The sequence below is a fragment of the Vulpes vulpes genome, chromosome 12 (genome assembly GCF_048418805.1).
Source record: "Vulpes vulpes isolate BD-2025 chromosome 12, VulVul3, whole genome shotgun sequence".
Classification (NCBI taxonomy): Eukaryota; Metazoa; Chordata; class Mammalia; order Carnivora; family Canidae; genus Vulpes; species Vulpes vulpes.
Window position 1 is genome coordinate 76,510,669 of NC_132791.1, and position 14,259 is coordinate 76,524,927.

General features: G+C 40.6%; 1 protein-coding gene across 1 annotated transcript; it reads right to left on the minus strand.

Annotated features, from left to right (window-relative positions):
• Positions 1-3,288: 3,288 nt before the first annotated feature.
• Positions 3,289-14,243, minus strand: LOC140594840 (putative vomeronasal receptor-like protein 4). Its single transcript, XM_072731929.1, is given in 3 exon segments — positions 3,289-3,677; positions 3,680-4,187; positions 13,968-14,243. Coding segments are annotated over 3 exon segments (1,173 nt in total).
• Positions 14,244-14,259: the final 16 nt, after the last annotated feature.

A 14,259-nucleotide genomic window follows, 5' to 3' on the forward strand; every position in this document is an offset into this window, starting at 1 on the left:
GTTCCTGGCCAGTGGTTTTCAAATTCTGTTTAAGTTTCCACTATTGGATTCAATGTTATGAAATGTTTTAAAAATTAACAAATCTAATGAACAAAATACATATGCCAACACTTTGTCTTGTTGATGTATTAGTTTTATGCCCCCTGCTGTATGGGTAGTGAGAATTATTTACCATCTTGATTTATTGTTCCTTGATGACTAATGATGCTGTGCACCTTTTCCTACGCTTACTGGACACTATCATTTCATGGAAGTGGCTTCAAGTCTTTGCCCATTTTTACTGGGTTGTTAATTTCCTTTATTTATGTGTAATAAGAGTCTGCATGTATTTTAGATTTGAGTCTTTTGTCAGTTATGTGTATTTTGCACATCTTCTCCCAATCCGTGGTTTCTCGACTCAGTTTCTTAGTATGACTGTTGATGAACAGAAATTCTTAATTTTAATATTTTCCAAATTATAATTTTTTATGGTTAGCTGGTTTGACATCCTGAATTGTTAAAAAAAATCTTTGTCTACTATGTAGTCATAAAGACATTCTCTTATGTTTTCTTTTAAGAGCTTTATTGCTTTCTTTCTTAAACTCTCCAATCCCTCTCTAACTGATTGTATTTTGTAGGTTAGGAGGTCAGGTACATTTCTCCAGGTGGCTATTTTACAGACCCAACCCAATTCATTTATTTTTTTTTAATTTTTATTTATTTATGATAGTCACAGAGAGAGAGAGAGAGGCAGAGACACAGGCAGAGGGAGAAGCAGGCTTCATGCACTGGGAGCCCGACGTGGGACTCGATCCCGGGTCTCCAGGATCACGCCCTGGGCCAAAGGCAGGCGCCAAACCGCGGCACCACCCAGGGATCCCTAATTCATTTAAAGACCATTTTTTACCCACTGTAGTGAGGCTGCCCTTGTTATGAATCAGATTATTACAAATATGTAGCCTGAATTCAATATCTTGTTCCATTGATCAGTTTACCTACTCTTGGAACAAAAGTACACTGCTTTATTACTATAGATTTATAATCGGGATTGATATCTGGTAGTGCATCTGTTATCTGCCTAGAGTAGGTCCTTTATATTTTCACATAAACTTAGCATAAGCTTACTAGTTTATACACACACACAAACACACACACACACACTTTGGGATATTAATCCAAATTGCACTGCAACTTAAGAATGATTTGGGGGGGAAAAAAGAATGATTTGGGGAAGCTATGTGCACCCCTATTTTTATTACAGCAATATTTACAATAGCCAAGGTATGGGGGCTACCTAAGTGTCCATCCATAGATGAATGGATAAAGAAGACATGATATATCTATCTATATATATATACACAATGGAATATTACTTAGCCACTAAAAAATAATGAAATCTTGACATTTGTGACAACATAGATGGTCCTCTTGAGGATATTATGCTAGGTGAATTATATCAGATAAAGAAAGACAAATAGCATATGATTTCCTTTAGAAGTGGAACCTAAAAGACAAAACAAATGAATAAACAAACAAACAAAAGACAGAAACAGATCCAGAAACACAGAGAACAAACTGATGGTTGCCAGAGAAGAGCGGGATGGGAGGTTGGGCAAAATGAGTGAAGGAGAGTGGGAGATACACGCTTCCAGTTAAGAAATGAATGAGTCCCAGGAATAAAAGCTACAACATAGGAAATATAGTCAATGGTATTGTAATAGTGTTGTATGGTGACAGATGGCAGCTCCATTCGTGGTGAGTGCAGCATATCATATGCAGTTGTCCAATCACTGTGTTGTACACCTGAAACTAATGTAATAGTGTGTGTCAGTTATATTTCCATTTTTTCATTCAATTTTATTTTATATACATTCAATTAAATTACATCTAGCATATTATTAATTTCAGAGGTAGAGTTCAGTGATTCATAAGTTGAAATATATTTCAATTTCAAAAAAGAGTACTTTGGAGACAATGGACACCTTAAACATAGTGAGTTTTTCTTTCCCTGAACATGGGATTCTTATACATTTATTTAGCTTTAATGTATAACCCAATGTTTTCTAGTTTTCACTGGAGAAAGTGTAAGCGTTTTGTTTTTTCTTATATATTTGATTTTTATATTTTAAGCAAATTATTCAATTATTTATTGTTAATATGTAGTAGGCCATTGTTTTTATATTGACCTTCCATCTGTGGGATTTGCTAATTTTATTTCTTTTTTACTCTTTCAAGTTTTCTACACACATAATTTTATTAATGGTGGGTGACTAAGGACTATTTCACTTATTTCAATCCATTTTCCTTCTTTTTTTCTTTTTTTACCCTCCCATAATATCTAGAATCTTCAGAAAAATGCTGAGTAGAAATGATGATGATTAACATTTGTCTCATTTCTAACCTCAGAATTAAACATTTAAAATTTCTGCATTGGATATGATGTTAACTGTGGTTTTCTTGTAGTTAATCTCTATCAAATGAAGATATAATTTTCTCTAATATAATTTTCTTGAGAAGTTTTATTTATATTTTTAAAGACTGGGTGTCGATTTTTACCAAGTGTATTCAGGACTCTATTAAAATGAATGTACGCATTTTTTCCCTTTGTGGTCTTTATGAGACTCATGATATTCCCTTATTTATTGAATATTAAGCCCTTCTGGCATTTCTGGAATAAATATTATCCTTTTTATATAGTGTTTGGTTCCATCTGCTAATATTTTGTTTCTAATTTTGCATCTACATTCATGAGCAATATTAGCCTGTGAGTTATTTTATCTTGCAACGTCCTCATTCAGATTTTGGTATCGAAGTTATGCTAGTCTCTTAAATGAGTTTGGAGATGTTCCAAGAGTTCTACTCATGGCCAATTTTACTCTAGAATTCCCTTGCACAACTCTATTTAGGCTGGAAGTTGGCCTAGGATGCTTCCACCCAACCTTCTATTGACAAATTATTCAATTATTTATTGTTAATATGTAGTAGGCCATTGTTTTTATATTGACCTTCCATCATCCCTTTCCTCAGCATTACACTTACATCTCCATCAGCTGGCTCTTCAGCCTTCCTGGCTCCCTCCTCATTTTCTTTCAGGCATATGCCCTGACAGCTTCTCTGAATATTTAACCTTGTCCTGGTGTTTGCTTCTCAGAAGACCCAGACTAGTGGACTCTTTTTATAATATACTTCTAATTTATGCTGGATGGAATTTTTGCTGGGCCCAAATCAACACTGAATGATGTACCTTTAGCTACTAATGGAATCACTAGGGAAAGCAGTTTTCCCAATTTCTCAGTGAGCACCCCAGCATTATGCCAGTTGGGCATCCCTGCTGATCAGCACATAGGGGCTGACACTGGCATAATCAAATGTTATAAGTGTTTTAATATTTAATATTGTGTAATTATTTGTCAGGAAGGAGACTGTGGTGAAGGAGACAATGAAATCTGCCCAATAAAAGAGAAGAAAACAGGTCATGAGAATGAGAGCACTATGAGTAACTCTGATCTCTGGGCTGGATTTTCTCTGAAGCCTGGAACTCTGGAGAGAGAGTACACTCTGGTGAGGCCTATAAAGATGGAGAGCCATGTACCCACTGCTCCAGCCCATAAGACTCTGAAAGACAACATCCTGCAGAGCCATGAGAGTAGGGAAAAGCCACCTAATAAGTTGTCCAGGTGGTAGCATATAACTGTAGTCCCAAACGCTGTAATCCCAGATCTGTTCATGCTGTTGACTGCTGTAATGCAGTAGAGCAAGTTGGAGGTTATCAGGAAATTGAGGATCCAGAAGAGGAGGAGATATGGAAGAACTTTCCATGTAGTCTGTGGTTTCAGCTTCCTCCATGAGGTGGTCCTGGGACTGATGCTGATGGCCTGGACCACGCTGAGGTGGCAGGTGGTGCAGATTGAAAGACCACCGGCCACTCTCCCCAGGTAAAGCACAGTCTTACAACCAGCATTGCCTAGGAAATTTCTGAGATGAAAAAATATGGTTATATCTTTGCTCTCATTAGTACAAATAATTGTATTTGCAAAAGCCAAATGGATGAGGATAAGGCCTATGGGGTTTGTTTGTTTGTTTTTTTTTTCAGGCCCCATGAGCAAAGTATATACATGTCTCACAAATATGAAGAAGTTCCCCACAATTTCAAGTCCAATAACAGAAAGCAAGATTATTCCTTGGATGAGCTTACTCCAAATTATCTTCTGACATCATGCACAAAAGGAGGAAAAACTTTGGACAGACACAAATAAGTAAAGATGACATATTTTAGGTCCATGTCTGTTCCAGTGAAAAGAACTGGTGGAGACAGAGAAAGAGGCAGAGACACAGGCAGAGGGAGAAGCAGGCTCCACGCAGTAAGCTTGATGTGGGACTCGATCCCGGGACTCCAGGGTCACACCCTGGGCCAAAGGCAGGCACCAAACTGCTGAGCCACCCAGGAACCGGCTACAGTCAACTTCTAAGCTCTACTGCTGAACATCATTGTTGACACCTCCTCCTTCACTGCTTATACCCAGTACATGATCTCACTGTAGAGAACTGTGCTAGGCTCTTCCTGGTCCACTTTAGCAGCCTAGACTTACCTAACCCTCAGATACTGTGAATACTGGGCTAACACAGTTGTAGTTGCCCCAGAGAACTGTATTTGGCTCAATGAGAGTGGTTTCTCAGGGCAGACTATTTGGCTTACTTGTCTCTCTCCAAGTGCAGAAGGAGAGTCCCAGCCCCCTTGCCTTAAGGGGGACTAACTCTGGTCACATGTGTGTTCCTAATTTTCCACCTGAGTGTTGTCAGACTGGAGCAGATTTTTTTTTCTCTTGTCTGTGCTCTCTGCATGCTCCACCTCTCCTGAGGATGTTCCCCCAGCAGCGGAAGAGCTCTGGCTCCATAGAGATCTCATGGAAAAGCAATCAAAGACACACATCTTACTGACACACTCTCTTCCCCTTTTCAAATTTAGTGACACTCTTACAGTCAGAAATGTCTCACCCTGAAGGCCAAGTGTCCTCAGTATCCCATGTTGTGATTTATATAACCACCTTATAAATGGCATCCCTCTTTCTTTTTATTCTCTTTCTATATTATGTCAGACTAAAAAGAGCTTTTGAAACATGAATCTGTTCCTTTTGCTTCACTGGCCTACAAACCATAGATGGCTTCACATGTCAACCTTATGCCTAAACAAGTTTGTCCTTCACAATTGGGCCTCCTCTCCTTCTTGCCAGATTTATTTCTGAATTACTGTCAGCTCCCCTGCCAACAAATGTACATGAACTCCAGATGCTGAGATGCTCCTGCCCTCAGCTGCCCCTTCACGCAGCTAACTGCTGCTCATCTATCACACATCAGCTTAGGATTTTATTGTCTGGTGTCTTTCCCTGGATTCTCTGGGCTCTGCTGCCCTGGTTTGTTTACATGTCTCCTTCCTTCATTCAGTCGTGGAGCACCTGAGAGGTGTTCTCTGTCCATCCTGTACCTACATTTCACGGTACAGCGCTTGCTATTAACTGCTCAGGAAGTTGTTTATGAAAATGTTATTAAATGAGACATATGGTTATGGTTGTAAAACTGCCTGTTAATCAGAGATAAGTCTGTGAGCTAGTTTGGAGAGAGATTTGAGTTGATTTGTGTTTCTTTACAAATGTCACAACTGAATGAGTTGGAGAAGACAATTCACAGTGAATGTCGCATTCACAAGGGACTTGAGTGTTTCCTCAGATGTGTAAAAGCTACACATGTCTATATGATCTGGAGGATGTTGGAAAGAGAGTTTATATAGATTTTAAGAAGCTTTCAACGCTTCTTACTTCCATAATTTAAGGATGAACAAATGCAGTCTGTGTGAATCAATGCATTCCAGATGCTTCTGCAGTATCATTAGATCTGAGAAGTATAACAATGTTCACAAGCACATTCTAGAGTTTAAATACTGCCTTCCCAATTTCTGTCTTGGTGACTCTGGGTGTATTATTTGGCCTCTCCCAGGCCCAGTGTTCTCATCTGTAAAATAGGAGTGACAGCTTTGCACTCTGGAGGTCTGTCTTGAGGATTAAATGAACTGATGTATGTAGTGCTATGTCAGTGCCTGGAAAGCACTAAAGAATAATTTTCTAAAAATAACTATTCATGTTACTGTGTGTCCCCACACCTTAAAAAAATTCTCTATAATAGTGTACTGTGTCATTTTGGGTAGCTAGAGAAGGAAAACATGAGAATAAATAAAATCTTAGTAAAACAGGCAAGCATGCCCCATACTGAAGAGACAGAAGGACACCAAAGATAACATACAAGCTTAAGTACAAAGCCCCAAGGCTGGGAGTTAAGAGGCCCAGGCACTGAGGAGACCACAGAGGATGTGCACTCCCATAGACCTGGGGGAGATGTCCTGGCATGTGATGTCTCGTACACCTCCCTCCCTGCTACACAGGGGCATCCTCAGGCACAGCACATCAAGCCTGCTGCTGCACAACAGCCTCCTCACAGACCAGAAAGGAACAGATGTCTTTGCAGGACCTGGGAAGTGATCAGCTGTCTTCTCACAGCTTTGGGTCCTGGCACTCCCTCCTGCACAAGGCACAGGGGAGCTCCGACTGCTGTCTTCCGCCTGCCCCTCCCCATTCTGCCCCAGAGAGCCTCCTTGCAGAGCCAAAGGCAGCCCCTATCCATGGCTGTCAGGTGTACTCACCTTGGCAGCTCTGTTCAGCTCTGCTCTGGGACGGGAGAGGTGCTGTGGCAAAGCAGCACCAGCCAGGCCCTGTTTATACTTTTCTGAGCCCTTGTGGTCATGGCTAACTTACTGATGTAACCATATCAATGTCACAAGTTCTGGCTCTCAGCTAGGGGTATAGGGCAACTTCTGCACCATATAGATCCCTGGGGCACACGTCTCCCCTGACGCTCTGTCTTTGCTGAGCCCAGAAACACTCTGATCCCAATTATAGTAAATGTGCAATAATGAATAGGAAGCACTGCAAGGATGAGCCCTCAGCACAGCACATGTCCCAGAGAAGCTCTGGTCTCCTTGATTGTATTAGGACCTCCTGCCATCTCCCACACACCCACAGCCACCACCAAAGCTCAAGAAGAAACACTTGAGAATCACAAGTGGTCACTTCCTGAATATTTTTAAACTATACACTGATAATAAAAGATCATTGAGCAGTAGAGTTAGAATACTGACTCCCCATGAGAGACAGAGTCTAGAAAAGTACGAAAGGGGGACTTCTGGGTGCTGGCTATATGCATATGAACCAGTTCACACAACTCACTTAGGTGGTCACTTATGATTTCTACTGTTCTTAGTAGTTCACTTCTTTCATAAGTGTACTGCCAAACAGTGTCAGTGGCCCTGGAAACTCATGTCCTGCATTGTAGCCCAAACCCAGCTTTGATTGTAAATGCTTACTATTTTCTCTTTTCATTTTTTCCCTAATAATAGACATCCTACTGAGTGTGAGATGATATGTTATGGTGGTTTTGATTTATTCTTCCCTGATGATGAGTGATGTTGAGTATCTTTTCATGTGCTTATTGGCCTTTCCTGTTTCTTCTCTAGAGAAATGTCCATTCAACTCCTTTGCCCATTGGTAACTGAGTTGTCTTTTGTTCTTGTACATTCTATATGTATCACTTACCAGAAACATAATTTACTAATAATTTCTCCCATTTTAACGACTGCCCTTTCACTGTGTTGATAGTATCCTTTGATGCACCAAAGTTTTACATTTGATTGAAATCCATCTTTTCTACTTATGTTTTGAGGCATTTCCAATAAGTCAATGCAAAGTCTAATGTCATTAATATTTTTGTCTCATTTTTTTGGTAAGAGTTTTATAGTTAAAACTATAAAGTCAGGTCTCGGTCCACTTTGAGTTAATTTTTGTTTATAGTGTGAGATAAGAGTCTCACTTTATTCTTTTGCACATCCAGTGTTCCCAACGTTACTTGCTAAAAAAAAAAAAAAATGCCTTTTCCCATTGAATGATGTTGGTACTCCAATTGAAAATCATTTGACTAAAGATGTGAAAGTGCATTTCTGGGATCCCTATTCTATTCCATTGGTCTATATGTCTGTCTTTGTGCCAGTACCATATTGTTTGATCACCATAGCTTTGTAGTGGGTTTTGAAATCAGGAAGTGTGGGATCTCTAACTCTGTTCTTCTCTTTTTTTTCAAAGTGGTTTTTGACCAATTGGAGTCCTTTGTATTCCATATGAAATTTAGATCATACTTTTCTGTTTTTGTGAAAAATATCATTGAAGTTTTGATACAGTTTGCATTAAATCTGTAGATGGTTTGGGGTAGTATTGACCTCTTAACAATATTAAGGCTTCCAATCCATACACATGGGATCTCTTTCCATTTATTTATGTCTTCTTTAATTTCTTTCAGCATTATTTGCAGTGTTCAGTGTATGAGCTTTTTGTCTCTTGGGCTAAGGTTATTTTTTAAGTATTTTTATCTTTTTGATGCTGTTTTAAGTGCAATTATTTTTAAATTCCTTTTTTTGTATTGTTTATTGTAAGTATATAGAAACATCTGATTTTTGTGTGTTGATTTTGTATCCTTGCTGTACTAATTGAGAATTAAAATGAGCTTAATATGTCTTTCACAGCTAAACTCTCTTAGAATTTCAAGATCCTCACTAGTCAAAACAAATACCATATATTTATGATGAAAAGGAGAGGTAACTAAAAACAACTACATATGCTTGACATTCAATATTATGGAGCTGTCCTACTTGCAGGCACACCTTGTTTTTTGAGTTTCACTTTGTTGCACTACACAGATACAGCATTTCTTACAAATTGCAGACTTGTGGCCATCCTTTTTTTATTTCTTTTTCTTAAGATTTTATTTATTTATGAGAGACACAGGCAGAGGGAGAAGCAGGCTCCATGCCTGGAAGGAAGAAGCAGGTTCCATGCAAGGAGCCCAATGTGGGACTCTATCCTGGGTCTCCAGGATCACGCCATAGGCTGAAGGCAGCGCTAAACTGCTGAGCCACCAGGGCTGCCCATGTGGCAGTCCTTTGTATATCAAGTCTGTTGGTGCCACTTTTCTAACATTTGTTCATTTGTATCTCTGTGTCACATATTGGTAATTCCCACAATAATTTAAACTTTTTCATTATTCAATCTGTTACTGTGATTTGTGATCAGTGATGTTACCTCTGTAATTGTTTTGGGGTACCAGGAACTGCACCCATATAAAATGGTGAACTTAATAAATGTTGTGTGTGTGCTGATTGCTCCAATGACTGGCCTTTCCCCCATGTTTTTTCTTCTCTGTCTAGCCTTCCTATTCCCTGAGACACAACAATATTGAAATTAGGCCAGTTAATAACCCTACACTGGCCTCAAAGTTTTCAAGTGTTCTGAGAATTACACATCCTTCATTTTTTTAAAAAAGATTTATTTATTTATTTATTTATGATAGACATAGAGAGAGAGGAAGAGACACAGGCAGAGGAAGAAGCAGGCTCCATGCCGGGAGCCTGATGCAGGACTCGATCCCAGGACTCCAGGATTCCACCCTGGGCCAAAGGCAAGCGCTAAACCGCTGAGCCGCTGAGCCACCCAGGGATCCCCTAACATCCTTCATTTTAAATCAAAAGCTAGAAATGGTGTAACATAATGAGGAAGGCATGTCTACAGCCAAAATAAGCCAAAAGATTGGCCTCCTGTGCCAAACAGTTGGCTAAGTTGTGAATGAGAAGGAAAATTTCTTGAAGAAAATGAAAAGTGCTACTCCAGCAAACACATGGATGATAAGGAAGTGAAACAGTCCCATTGCTGATACGGAGAAAGTTTGAGTGGTCTGGATAGAAGATCAATATTCCCTTAAGTTAAAGCCTCAGCTAGAGCAAGATGTCAAGTGTCTTCTATTCTGTGAAGACTGAGAAAGGTGAGGAAGCTGTGGGAGAAAAGGTTGAAACTAGCAGCAGTTGGTTTATTAGGTCAAGGAAAGAAGCCATTTCCATAACATAAAGTGCAAGGTGAAGCAGCAGGTGTTGATGTCAAGTCATCAGGAGGATCTAGCTGAAGGTGGCTACACTAAACAACAGATTTTCAATGTAGACCAAACAGCCTTCTTTTGGAAGAAGAGGCCATTTAGGATTTTCACACCCAGACAGTAGAAGTCAATGCATTAGACTTAAAGCTTCAAAACATAGGCTGACTCTCTTGTTGGGGGCTAATGCAGCCAGTTACTTTAAGTTGAAGCCAATGCTCATTTACAATACTGAGAATTCTAGGGCCCTTAAAAACTATGCTAAATCTACTCTGTCTATGCTTTATAAGAAGAACAAAGCCTGCATGGCAGCACATCTTTTTACAAAATGGTTTACTGACTATTTTAAGCCCCCTGTTGACACCTACTGCTCAGAAAAACAAATCCTTTCAAAATATTACTGTTCAGGGGATCCCTGGATGGCTCAGCAGTTTGGCGCCTGTCTTTGGCCCAGGGCGTGATCCTGGAGTCCCAGGATCAAGTCTCGTGTCGGGCTCCCGACATGGAGCCTGCTTCTCCCTCCTCCTGTGTCTCTGCCTCTCTCTGTGTCTCTCATGAAAGAATAAATAAAATATTTAAAAAAAAGAGTTTAAAAAATATTACTGTTCATTGACAATGTACCTGGTCACCCAAGAGTGCTGATGAAGATGTATGAGATTAAGGTTGTTTTCATGCCTGCTGATACAACATCCATTCTGCAACCCATAGATCAAGAAATAAGTTTGACTTTCAAATCTTATTATTTTAGAACTACATTTTGAAAGGCTATAGCTGCCTTAGATAGTGATTCCTCTGATGGCCTGGGCAAAGTAAATTGAAAACTTTCTGGAAAAGATTCACCATTCTAGAAGCCATTCAAGACATTTGAGTTTCATGGGAAGAGGTCAAAATACTGACATCCATAGACGTTTAGAAGAACTTAATTCCACCTAATGGATGATTTTGAGTGGTTCAAGACTTCAGTGGTGGTGGAAATGGTGAGGAAACTAGAATGAGAAGTGAGACCTGAATATGTGGCTGCATGGCTGCAATCTCATGATAAAACTTTATCAGATGAGGAGTTGCTTCTTATGGATGAGTAAAAGAAAGTAAGATGGAACCTACTCCTAGAGAAGTGCTGTGAAGATTGTCGAGATGACAACAAGGGATTCAGAATAACTTAGCTGGTAAAGCAGTGGCAGGGTTTACAAGATTGACTCCAATTCTGCAAGAAGTTTACTGTGAGTAAAATGTGATCAAACAGTATCACATGCTACAGAGAAATCATTTGTGAAAGGAGGATGTGGCAAACTTTATTGTGGTCTTATTTTAAGAAATTGCCACAGCCACCCTAACCTTGAGCAATCACCACCAGCCATCAACATCAAAGCAAGACTCTCCACCAGCAAAGATATTATGACACAATTGTGGTCAGCAAGGAGTAATGCATAGAATTGTTGAATCAATGTGTTGTACACCTGAAACGAAGGCCTCAAGAGGTCGCATCACACAAGAAGTGCTTGACCAACTTGCAGTTGCTGAGGGTCAAACACCTTTATCTCTGGGCTTGCCAGTATCTGGAAGGGGATTAGGAGCTCATCATGCAGGATGATGGGTGATATATTACACAGCTGGGGTCTGTGGTGTAGGGAGGGTGCCCAGCAGGACAGCTGACCGAATTCCAGAGCTAATGCACCTGCTCGATGAACTCCTCAGACACAGTGCTGGAGAAATCGTGTGTGTTTATAAATGACAGTTCTTCTCCCCATCTCAGTGTAGAGGCTGCATTGCCCCACTGGCCTCAAGATTAGGGCATGCTAGCTGGGAAGGGTGGTGACCCTAAGGAAGGTGGACAGCCACCTGGAGGTGCAAGGCTTGGCAGCAATTCAGGAGGAAATCTCATGAAACAGCCTTCACTGAGAATAAAATCTGCTGTAACTGGTAGGTACGCAAGTGAATAAGAAAAATAACCTTGTTTGTCTAGAAAAGAAGATAGATTTCAAGTGTTTATTTATTGCTGATTGCCAAGTGCCTTGGAGACTACAAATAGTTTGGCTTGGATATCTATATAACGTGGAGGTCAAATTGTAAACTCTAGATAATCAGTTGAATACATTTTACTTTATTTTTAAAAAGATTTTGTTTATTCATGAGAGTCCGTTTTCTCCACAAAAGCCAGACTCTGTCCTATGGCCAACCTACTAATGGGCAAGCAACAAAGGACAAAAGACAGTCAAAATTTCAACCTAAATATTCTAGTTTCAGATTAGAGAGCATAAGGAGGAGGCAGAGAGGGGCAATATGATCAACCAGATATGCTGGGGGTGCCTCTCCCTGCAAAACAAATAGTTTCTGATAAACATAGTTCCTTCCAAACACTGTTTGACATACAGGAAGTTTGAGAAATTTTCAAAAACATGTCTTTTGAAGAAAACAATCCCAAACTTCCATAGAAGAGAAAGAGTAATCAAGAAAATACCATAGGAACAAAATGAAATAAAACAAAACAAAAAAAACCCAAATGGTTTCACTAGAGCCTTCCACAAAACCGTTAGAGTACAAACAGCCCCAATATTATGTAATTGTTTCAGTTGATAGGAAACAAAAGAAAACTTCCAAGTTCTTTTAATGAATAGGTATAATAATACCCAAACCTGATAAAGTTAGCACATGCACAAAAAGATAATTTCAGACCAACATGTTCTGAAAACCAATGCAAAATCTTAAACAAAATGTTAGCCAATATTAACCTACCATGAACAAACAGGGTATATACTAGAAATGGAATAATGATTGAGTATTAGGATTGAGTATTAGGAGTATTAGGAGTATTAGGAGTATTAATGTCACATCAAATTAATAGTTTTAAGGAGGAAAAAAGCCCCACATAATTACATGATTACCTTTGCTCAGGCCCTTTTCTCAGTCTGGGACACACTTTCTCTCTCAGCCATCTCTAGAAAACTTGCTCAGACTAACCTTCATAGGGCAGTTCTGTTTTCTGAAGGTTACTCTTGAGCAATCCAGTAATTGCACTACTAGGTATCTACCCAAATGATACAAAAATATTGATCTGAAGGGATACATGCACTCTGGTGTTTACGGGAGCATTATTTACAATAGCCAAATTATGGTAATAGCCCAAGTGTCCATCGACTGATGAATGGATTAAGACGATGTGGTATATATACACAAGGGAATATTACTCAGCCATGAAAAAGAATGAAATCCTGCCCATTTGCAACCATCTGGATAGAGCCAGAGAGTATAATGCTAAGCCAAAATAGGTCAGAGAAAGACAAATACCATATGATCTCACTAATGTCAAATTTAAAAACAAGACAAATTAACAAAGGAAGGAAAAAGAGAGGAATACCAAGAAACAGACTCGTAACTCTAGAGAACAAATTGATGGTCACCAGAGGGAAGGTGGGTGAGGGGATGGGTGACATAGGTGATGGTGATTTAGGAGGGCACTTGTGATGAGCACTGGGTGTTGTTTATAAACGCTGAATCATTACATTTTACATCTGAAACTATTATTACACCGTAGGTTAACCAACTGGAATTTAACTTAAAATTTGGGGGAAAACACCCTAATTTTCAGTATTATTTTCCTTTCCCATGCATTTACAATTCATTCTGATTAGTCAGAATTCATTCCTACTTATTTCGCTTATTCATCTGTGCTTTGCATTCATTCTTAGAAACTACGAAGAAGCTGAAACTCTCCCTCACCCCCATCCTTTCCCCGAATAATTTCCTCGCTAGGAGTGAGTCTTTTGACATCCCTAGCACCACATGCCTGGTAAAATCGGACAGAAGCTGAGAACCCGTCCCCTAGCAAATCACCCAGAGGCACGGATATTGGGGGGGGGGGGGTGCTGAGAACTCAGGGTTCCCCCGGGCGGATGCGCGGGAAAGGGGCCCCGCCCCACCCCGGTACAGGGTCACCTCTGCGACCCCAGCCCGCAGCGGGAGCACCGCCTCACTCGGACCCGTGCTTCAATCGCCCAGGCTGTCTCATCCGCCAGGAATTCGGGGTCCGGACTCGCCAGGGGCCCTGGGGTGGGCTCTGGCGGCCCGACTCTGGGAGCCCCTGCCCGCGGCGGGCTCAGAGGGCTTCCTCCCCGCGCAGGTGGGGACCGCCGCCAGGTTCGGGGCCGCCGGGGCCACGCCCACCGCCTGCGCGCACGCGGCCCTGCAGCCCCGACCCCGCGGGTGCCCCTGGCGCGACTCCGGGGAGAGCTGCCCCGCCCCTTCCCCATCGCGAGGTTCCCCCCC